At 43.6% G+C, this 10,205-nt stretch overlaps 1 protein-coding gene across 2 annotated transcripts in view; it reads right to left on the reverse strand.

Annotated features, from left to right (window-relative positions):
- The window catches only part of TPR (translocated promoter region, nuclear basket protein), a 67,237-nt gene extending 57,902 nt beyond the window's left edge, over positions 1-9,335 (reverse strand). For both annotated transcript variants that reach the window (XM_066622784.1, XM_066622782.1), the window contains exons 1-6: positions 9,140-9,335; positions 4,865-4,969; positions 4,182-4,255; positions 1,696-1,792; positions 678-781; positions 87-251 (exon numbers count right to left, since the gene is read on the reverse strand). In XM_066622784.1, the coding sequence (XP_066478881.1) occupies positions 87-251; positions 678-781; positions 1,696-1,792; positions 4,182-4,255; positions 4,865-4,969; positions 9,140-9,290 (696 nt within the window). In that variant the 5' untranslated portion in view covers positions 9,291-9,335. The remainder of the gene's footprint in view (positions 1-86; positions 252-677; positions 782-1,695; positions 1,793-4,181; positions 4,256-4,864; positions 4,970-9,139) is intronic.
- Between the last annotated feature and the right edge of the window lie 870 nt (positions 9,336-10,205).

A 10,205-nucleotide genomic window follows, 5' to 3' on the forward strand; every position in this document is an offset into this window, starting at 1 on the left:
TTGATAACAATTCATCAACAGCTAGACAAGGAAGTAAAGTCAGATAACTACTTTCACCTTGACTATGAAAATTATATTTGTACTACCTCTTCTTTCTTGTTTTCTAGGTTACATTTAAGTTCCAAGATTTCATTTCCTTTTTCCCGAGCAAGAACCAGGAGTTCATCTGTTTTTGCCTTCAATTCTGTATTCAGCCAAGTGTTCTGATTCTGCAACAATTCCTTCTCTTGCTCCCACCTTTGCTCACGATGCTAGAAATAAAATTTGCAGATTATATGCAATTCACTCAATCTGCAAAAATGTTAAAAGAATGGCAAACCCTTGAGGAACACAATAAAATTTGCAAGGTAAGTCCTTTTAAGCTTTTAAGAGCTGTTGGGCAACTCATAAGAGATATGTATGAGTTACTAAAGAAAAAAAAACTCAGTGAAACCACTTGTGGTTTATCACTATTTCATTAAAAATTGTGATTTACCTGTCTCCAACACTGTTACCCAAATTACTTGAACTGTCACAAAATAAGGCCACATCATATATGAGAGAGTCACCTGACTGATTTTTTTAAAAATGGTATAGATTATGAATGACCCTTGATAAACCTTAAAGGTATACAGAAATCTAGTATCATATTCCCACAATTATACAAGAGACTAGGCCTCAAGCTTTCCTTTATTTACCTTTACAGAGAAGGCTGATGTTTGAAGTTCATCCAGTTTTAACTGTAGCTCTATCTTTGCAGTGTTTGCTTCTGTAAGCTTCTCATTCAAGCGTTTAACATCTTCTACAAAATGCACAGAAAAATGCAAATTTGAATGTTTCGTGCTGGTTACTATTGTGGACATTAAAAACCAATTTGCAGTAATAAGATGAGACATAACATACAGTTATCACCTTTTAAAACTGTCCAACTTAGAATTCCCAAGAATACACAAAATCAGTACTGATAACATGTAAGTATGACCCACCCCACTGAACTCTACAGCAAGATTTATATTGATTGCACCCTGGTACATTTAGGTCTCATACTTGCTGCTCATTCTTGACAATTTAGAGTTCTCAACAACTAACTAAGCCCATAAAACAGTGCCTTCAAAAGAATAAACTGGTAGGCTGTTATATAAACGCACAGAAGGAGGTCTTCCCTCTGACAAGCTTCCTCACCCCAGCTCATGTGGAACAGTTTTCTCAACATTTCTAAGGCACCATAAGGTGGAAAGGAGTGCCTCCTCTTTCATTCAATATAAGTGGGAATAAGATGGTGCTTATGGTGAAACAAATCAATGAAAAGTAAAGTATCAATGAAAAGAAAAGTATGAAAAGCAAATCAACTGAAAAGTATGAAAAGCAAAAGAAAAGTATCAAAAGAAAAGTATGAAAAGCAAATCAGAATTTCCACAACGGCACTGGCAAGCCCTCCCTTAAGTTGCCATCACAGAAGTAAAAGTGCTGCAACCTCAAGTTCATACAGAGGTACTACTGGAGCATATGTGTGTCCCCCTGAGAGTGCCACTATCACAAACATCTCAATAACTCTGTATGTATGTACACAATGGAACAAAAAAAATCTGCTGTTTAATTTAAATAAGAATTTCCCCTACCACTTTGATCCTTGAAAATTCTTAAGAGAAACAATGGAAGACTGTCCTGCAACAACAAAAAGTCTACCAACTGCCCCCCATATCATTTACTGTTTACCATTTAAATGCTCAAGCTCTTGAGCTCTCCTTTCACTTGTCCGAACCAAATCTCTCTTCTCTGCTTCCAACTCTTCTTGTGCTCTAGTAAGCTGACCCTTAAAATAAAGGAAAAGTGTATTTTAAGATTACTAAGGCATAAGTCTCATATTAAGGAACTAGAAGACTAGTCCCAAAAAGCAAATTCATTTTTCAGATTATATACCACTTTTCAGCTTGCAGCACCAAAAAGGCTAACACCATTCTGTAACCTTACAAAAACATAACAGAAATGGAAGGAACCTCTGAGCCCAGTCCAGGGCCAAGTCTGTGCTCTTAAGCCATTTCTGCCTGACATTGCATATATGCAACAGGAACCAGAATAGTACACCTGTGAGCCGGGCAAAAATGGGTTTCAAAGAATCTGCCTCTTTGTGGACAGAAAGGAGCTTACCCTGGTGTCGGGGAACACAGAGGTTGATAAATCGGACAAAAATTTAAATATCTGATATTACTGTGGTCTATTTTACATACATACATATACAGTCAATCTTTGTTATCTATTGACTCCGATCCCACGGATTCACTTATCTGCCTCTATAAAAGGGTAACCCATCGTGCCACGCACATGGTCTCTTCACACCCATTTGTAGCCCTCATGCCTCAAATCCCAGTGACAAGACAGAAAAATCCCACTTAGGCCCACAAGATGAAAAACTTGATTATGTCCACCTGAATGACAACAACCTGGTAGAAGTCTTTGTTAGAAGCAGGGGGCTGTCCTCACTATTCAAATAAGGTATCTGGGAGGAGGTGCACCATTTTAGGACACTAGCAGCCTGTAATTATGGCAACCAGGAAGGGCAGGCATACGGAGATGTTACTGGAAACCCAGCCCCCCCCCACCCCCACCAAAGGAGTCGACCTGCCCTTAAAGTTTCAAGTTTCCATCTCCTAGTCCATAGAGCGGGACTTGGTTCTTGATCACAGTATCCTTGGTTCTTTTGGGGACAACCAAGTTTGAAGGCTCCACAATATTACAACACCCCCCCAGCATCATCACTCACTACTCAAGGTAAAATCCAGGTTCATAAAGTTAATTTAGTGTATAATGAAGAGGGTCTGCAAGAACCTAATCCCATTTTCCCAATAGGAGCAATATTCTGTAACCACAATTTCTATTACCATGGTGTTTTCCAGGAATATGAACCCAGAGGTTAACGAGCATTGACAGTATTTCACTATATAGTATTAAACAGGAACCTACATAAATTCAGGCATTTGAAAATGTTATCAAGAGAAATGATGCTTCTATTTAAATTAAAACTACGAAACTTAAAGAGTTAACAGCTGCTCTCTACATATGCCCACCCACAAACAGAAGTCATATGAAAAGAACTAGAATAAAGAAAAACAGGTGCTGCCGACAACTTTTCATACAAGACCCAAAGTTTCCTCATCAGCCTATTAATTGCGTGCATGTGTATGTGTGTGTCTACCTCATAGAACTAGTTATTGCAAGTTATCAAATCTCATAAAATGAGGTGTAAAATTGTCAGCAACCCAACAGTAAGTGGCAAAAGAAAAAGGTTTTGACTTACGAAACGGAACACTGACTATGCTGCCTCTGTGACGCTATTCCATTGCTTCCCTTCAACAAAGGGTCATTTCAAGTGATACTTTGAAACACCAACACCCACTCATAATTAGGGTAACTATCCTAGAAGCAAGTGGAAGGGCCAAGATGTCCATGCACTGTGAGTGTGCAAGTCATATCACATGATAGTCAACATGGAGCCTCAAGTTATCATTAGAACCAATCAAAAATAAGTACTTTAATAAAAAGAGCAGAGGAATGTGATTGCTACAGTGGTCTGTTCTTTAAAAAGCAAACAAACATGCTGCCAGCATTTACTACAAGAACAAACCTTATACAGGTTGAGTCTTGGTATTTGTGAGGGTTCCGTTCCCAGAACTCATGTGGATTACAGCAAAACAATTTACAAAACAATGTCCTTTTGCTAGCCAGTTTAAAAACAATCTTGTTGACCTTTGTGATGTAAGACAAAGTCATTAGACAGACAATCTATCAGTCTCCCTCCAGGCAGACAGGCTTCACTCCAAGCCAGCGGCCCCTCCCTTCACCCAGAGCACAGTGGTGGGAAAGAATGCAAAGTGATTATCTTTCTTTCAGGTGCTCAGGTGGAAGGGAGGGGTCACTTGCCTTCAAGTGAAGCTGTTCTAAGTGCCTGGGCAGAGAATGATTGGTGGATTGTTAGCAGGCTGTCCTCTCTCAAATTAATGAGGCTATTGTTAAACAACTTTTTTTCCTTTAATTTAAAAAGCCCTTTTCATCACATTTTGATAAAACCGCAGGTGAAAAATCCGTGGATAATTAGGTAATACCTGTATAGCAAGAAAAACCTTATTTTTACTAAAAACACCACTCACAAGGCCTTCTTAAAAAAATAATTCTTAAAGCCTTCTGCATATTGATACTGTCGGTACCTGTACGGTTGCACTATGATCCTGAGCAGCTTCCAGTTCTTTGTTGCTCTCAGTTAGTGACTTCAGCTGCTCATCTGGAGAAGAACAAAATTCAACAACATTTGGTTTAGCAGTAAATAAATTCATCTGCAGCAACAGCTTGTCTAAATATTTCCTTTCTCCAAAAAGTTAAAGTGCTAGTGTTAAAGACTTATTTTTAGGTGCTGCTGAAGTCTAACACCAACTGTGAATGTGACCTCTTCAAATGTGTTCCAAGATCTAGCAGGATTCTCATAGGGTTCTCCCCCATTGTGTTACTTCCCTTTGCTGAAATCTGCCATAGCAACTTGTTTTTGTATGACTCTTAGAAATAGATTTTAGGCTGAAGAGGTGTGTGTGTGTGTGTGTGTGTGTGTGCGCGCGCGCACACACTTGTACATCTTAACAGTCATTTAGTCTATTCCCATGGGAACTTTATCACTGCACTTATATTTAGAGTCTGACTTGAAAAGTCAGAGCAAACACATTAAATGGATGCAAGATAATAAGCAACGTTTATCTGTAAAATAGATACTCGCAGAAAAAAATTCTGAAAAATAAACCAATTTTTAATTGAAAAGCTAAATCACTGATAACTGTATTCCCATTTACATTCAAAACAATACAAAAAATAAATATTTAGCCTTCAATTTAGCAATACTTACTAAGTTTGTTGAGCTCCTGCCGGAGATTCTGGCATTCCTGTGTCTCATTTACAAGCCTCTCCTGACTCTGGGCCAGTCTTTTTTCAACTTCAAAGTATTGTTGCTCTGTAAAACACACATTAATGTTACTTCAAATTTGCCCCTTAGGGAACTCTTTAGATCCTGACACACCAAGCATAAAAAGCAACTTTGTAACAGAGCTGAAAAACCAATCCCTTTTTAAAGGCACACAGGAAAATTTAGAGGTGAACTGATCAATTTTGAGATCCAAGAACTGGAGATATGTGCGTTTCCTGGAAGACAGAAAGAACTTTTAGAAGTGGTTCACCCTTGAATCTACTTCTTCCCTCTGATAGGAAGTAGCTCATCCATTCCTTTCCCCTTTCTCCCCTCCACCTCTAAGCTTTTAGATTTCTTATTTTCTAAAAAAAAAAAAAAAATGCTTAGTCTGCATATACTTTAAAAGTATGTTACCTCAGCCTATAAATCTTCTTTACAGTCCACCATCACTCCGATCAAGATTTCAGGCATGTGACTGGCTTTTTGTACTTTGGATGCACAAGAATGCAGATTATCAAGCCTTTTTAAAGGAGTGGGGCAGCAGGAAACAATCACGCGTGTGCATTCCTGCACAAGCACACACACAAATCAAAGGCATCAAATTATTAAGTACAAACTGGAAATAATATTATTGCTTTTGAATTGGGACTTGGAGAACAATTCCACAAAGGCAAAAATATCATTTGGACAAGCTTGGAAGCAACTATACAAGATATACAATTAGCTGTAGTTTGCTTCATAGATTAACTGCCATGGCAGTGGCTATTCCTTGCTAACAGCATAATTCTATAAAAGTCTGCCTGAAAGCAAGTTCTATTGAGTTCAATGGAACTTACTCTCAAGTCACTCTACACTGAATAATCCTATGCTTGCTTTCTTAGAAGTAAGCTCACTTCAATGGGATTTACTCTAGGGAAAGTGTTCATAGAATTGCAGCCTAAAAGCAGTTTGTAAAATATGGATGATAATGCTCACCGCCTTCCTTGAAGTTATAAAGCAGTATTTCTACATGTCAGTGATGTTTCATAAAGTGTGATGTTCCTCAAAATCTTTACTACACATGAGTATCTTTGTTACGGAAATATGTATCTGTGCTACAGACAATCACACTCCTCTAAGAACAAGAATCCTAAATTCCACATTTGAAAAATTCTGCATAGTTTTACAGGAATGTTGGTCATGAGAAAACCTGACTTCTCTGCAGATACTGTATTTATGTTTACACAGCATCTTTGAAAGTGACTGCACTAAGATGTTTTCAAAGTGTCACCATTTGAGAGTTAGCATTAACTTTCAGTGCCAAAACTTCCATTCTGATTAATATTTCAGAAGCTTTATCCATGAGAAAATGCATTATTTTTTTTCCTGGAGACAGAAACACAACTCCAAAGAAATTTCCCTGCCTTGTTGCTTTCAAAATCCTTTTTCCTCAAAAAAGGTTTTTAACAAGATTGAAACAAACACATTTTTTAAAAAAAATCTGTTTGGTCAAGTAACAAATAGCATCCACCTTTATTTGTCATTGTATTGGCAACCTTCAGTCTCGAAAGACTATGGTATCGCGCTCTGAAAGGTGGTTCTGGCACAGCGTCTAGTGTGGCTGAAAAGGCCAATCCGGGAGTGACAATCCCTTCCACACCGGGAGCAAGTGCAGTCTGTCCCTGGTCTGTCTCCCTGGCTATGGGCCTTCCTTCTTTGCCTCTTAGCCTCAGACTGTTGGCAAAGTGTCTCTTCAAACTGGGAAAGGCCATGCTGCACAGCCTGCCTCCAAGCGGGCCGCTCAGAGGCCAGAGTTTCCCACTTGTTGAAGTCCATCCCTAAGGCCTTCAGATCCCTCTTGCAGATGTCCTTGTATCGCAGCTGTGGTCTACCTGTAGGGCGCTTTCCTTGCACGAGTTCTCCATAGAGGAGATCCTTTGGGATCCGGCCATCATCCATTCTCACGATGGATGATTTCAGTAGTGCATACATGCTAGGGATTCCAGCACGTTCCAGGACTGTGTTGTTTGAAACTTTGTCCTGCCAGGTGATGCCGAGAATACGTCGGAGGCAGCGCATGTGGAAAGCATTCAGTTTCCTCTCCTGTTGTGAGCGAAGAGTCCATGACTCGCTGCAGTACAGAAGTGTACTCAGGATGCAAGCTCTGTAGACCTGGATCTTGGTATGTTCCGTCAGCTTCTTGTTGGACCAGACTCTCTTTGTGAGTCTGGAAAACGTGGTAGCTGCTTTACCGATGCGCTTGTTTAGCTCGGTATCGAGAGAAAGAGTGTCGGAGATCGTTGAGCCAAGGTACAGAAAGTCATGGACAACCTCCAGTTCATGCTCAGAGATTGTAATGCAGGGAGGTGAGTCTACATCCTGAACCATGACCTGTGTTTTCTTCAGGCTGATTGTCAGTCCAAAATCTTGGCAGGCCTTGCTAAAACGATCCATGAGCTGCTGGAGATCTTTGGCAGAGTGGGTAGTGACAGCTGCATCGTCGGCAAAGAGGAAGTCACGCAGACATTTCAGCTGGACTTTGGATTTTGCTCTCAGTCCGGAGAGGTTGAAGAGCTTTCCGTCTGATCTGGTCCGGAGATAGATGCCTTCTGTTGTAGTTCCAAAGGCCTGCTTCAGCAGGACAGCGAAGAAAATCCCAAACAAGGTTGGTGCAAGAACACAGCCCTGCTTCACTCCGCTTCGGATGTCAAAAGGGTCTGATGTGGAGCCATCGAAGACAACAGTGCCCTTCATGTCCTTGTGGAAGGATCTGATGATGCTGAGGAGCCTGGGTGGACATCCAATCTTGGGGAGAATCTTGAAGAGGCTGTCTCTGCTGACCAGGTCGAAAGCCTTTGTGAGATCTCTATGAAGGCTATAAAGAGTGGCTGTCGTTGTTCCCTGCATTTCTCCTGCAGTTGTCTAAGGGAGAATACCATATCAGTGGTGGACCTGTTGGCTCGGAATCCACACTGCGATTCTGGACAGACGCTCTCTGCAAGTACCTGGAGCCTCTTTAGTACAACTCGGGCAAACAGCTTTCCTACAACGCTAAGGAGAGAGATGCCGTGGTAGTTGTTGCAGTCACCCCTGTCACCTTTGTTCTTGTACAGCGTGATGATGTTTGCATCCCTCATGTCTTGAGGTACTCCACCTTCTCTCCAGCAGAGACAGAGGATTTCATGCAGCTCAGTGACAATGATCTCTTTGCAGCATTTTAGGACTTCAGCAGGGATGCTGTCTTTTCCAGGTGCCTTGCCAAAGGAAAGGGAGTCCAGGGCCACGTGAAGTTCTTCTAGGGTTGGTTCACTGTCAAGCTCTTCCAGCACAGGCAGGCACTCAATGTTGTTCAGTGCTTCTTCGGTGACTACATTTTCTCTGGAATATAGCTCAGAGTAGTGCTGCACCCAACGTTCCATCTGCTGCGCCCGATCCTGGATGACCTCGCCTGTGGCAGACTTCAGAGGGGCAATTTTCCTCTGTGTTGGACCTAGGGCCTGCTAGATACCATCATACATCCCCTTGATGTTGCCCGTGTCAGCTGCTATCTGTATCTCGGGACAGAGCTGGAGCCAGTAAGCACATCTCCTGGCAGTCTGTTGGACTTTGCTGCGAGCAGTTCGGAGGACCTGCAGTTTGCGCTCACTGGGACAGGCCTTGTATGCTGCTTGAGCTCTCCTCTTTTCCTCAATGACTGGTGTCAACTCCTCAGAGTGGGCTTCAAACCAGTCTGCCGCCTTGTTGGTCTTCTTGCCGAATATGGACAAGGCGGTGTTGTAAACGGTACACCGTTTACATAAATTTATCATACCCACTCTGAAAACTGATGTGCAAGGTAATAGTTAGCTGCAATAGTACTTAGGCATTTATTAGCTTTTCTTCCAATGCAGTGTGTATAGTTACTCACCTGGTGACAAATTCCAGAGAGGTAACTACCTAGCCTATTGCAGCAAAAACAACAAAGAGCCTTGGGCCACCATAAAAGTTAACAAATGCATCAAGTTGTAAGCTTTCATGGTATTATAACTAAAGCCACTGATGTCTTATGTCAGTGGTTCCTGGGAGTAAGCCCCATTGCCTATAATGGGTCTTACTTCAGAGTAGACATGCACATGCAGATGCAGGCCCTCTGGCCCTGCTCCTGCTCCTCACCCACCACCCTCTCCTCTCCTCCCTCGGCTGGGCTCGCTGGACCAGCCCCGTCCCGTCCCGTCCGTCCTGTCCCGCGCCACTCACCGCTGTCCACCTTGTAGCGCTCGTGCCTGGCGCGGAGCCCGTCGATCTCGCTCTGCTGGTCTGCCAGGAAGCGCTCCAGCTTCCCCTGCACGGCCTTGGGCAGCTTCGCCACTTCGGTCCGCTCCAGGACCTGCTGAAGAACCGCCGCCATGGCGACCAGGGAGGACACTCTTCTTCCCGCTTCGCCCACTCCAGGCCAGGGAAGGGGAGGTGGAACTACTCACACGCATGCGCACAGAGGGAACCACAAAAGCAGGCCAAGCGCATTCCCTGATTGGTGTAAACGAAGCACGCCGATAGTCAGAGGTGGGGGAAGTCTATGTGCACACAGAGAAAGGGCAGACTCACCAACGCGTGTCCATTTTTGGAGTTCTCATCTTGGGTTTGCGGCGGTGCAAAAGCAGCGCACCCACTTTGTGCGCTTCATGGAGAGGCAGCCGCATCTCTGCTCTTGAGATGGATTTTTTGTGGGCGGGGTATTTGCATGCAAGTCAGGGAGGTGCAGGGGGTGGGGAGGCGGGTGAGGCATAGCCTCACCGCCATGTCAGGAGTTCTGCGCATGGGTTGTGGTGCGTGGGCGCATGGGATGTGGAACTCCGGTGGGGCGGCTCTGCCTCACCCGCCTCCCCACCCACCGCACGTCCCTGACTTGCACACCTCACATGGCAGCAGTGCTCTTTGAAGGGCTCCAGTGGGGAGGCATGCCTCACATGCCTCACCACCCACTGCACCTCCCTGACTTGCGCACCCCACACAGCAGTGGCGCTTTTTGTGGGACTCTGGTGGGGAGGCTCTGCCTCACCTGCCTCCCCAACCACTGCGAGTCCCTGACTTGCACACCTCACATGGCAGTGGTGCTCTTCGAAGGACTCCAGTGTAGAGGCTCTGCTTCACCTGCCTCCCCACCCACCACACATCCCTGGTGGAAGTGCAAGCCAGGCAATTGTGTACCTAAAACACAATTCTTGGAGCGTGCATAGCACAAAACGGGAGGAACCTTTTGGGCTACTGCCAGAACTGGAACTGACTGCCAGAACTACAAAGGACGCATCTGATGGATCGCGCA

The sequence above is a fragment of the Tiliqua scincoides genome, chromosome 4 (assembly GCF_035046505.1).
Source record: "Tiliqua scincoides isolate rTilSci1 chromosome 4, rTilSci1.hap2, whole genome shotgun sequence".
NCBI lineage: Eukaryota > Metazoa > Chordata > Lepidosauria > Squamata > Scincidae > Tiliqua > Tiliqua scincoides.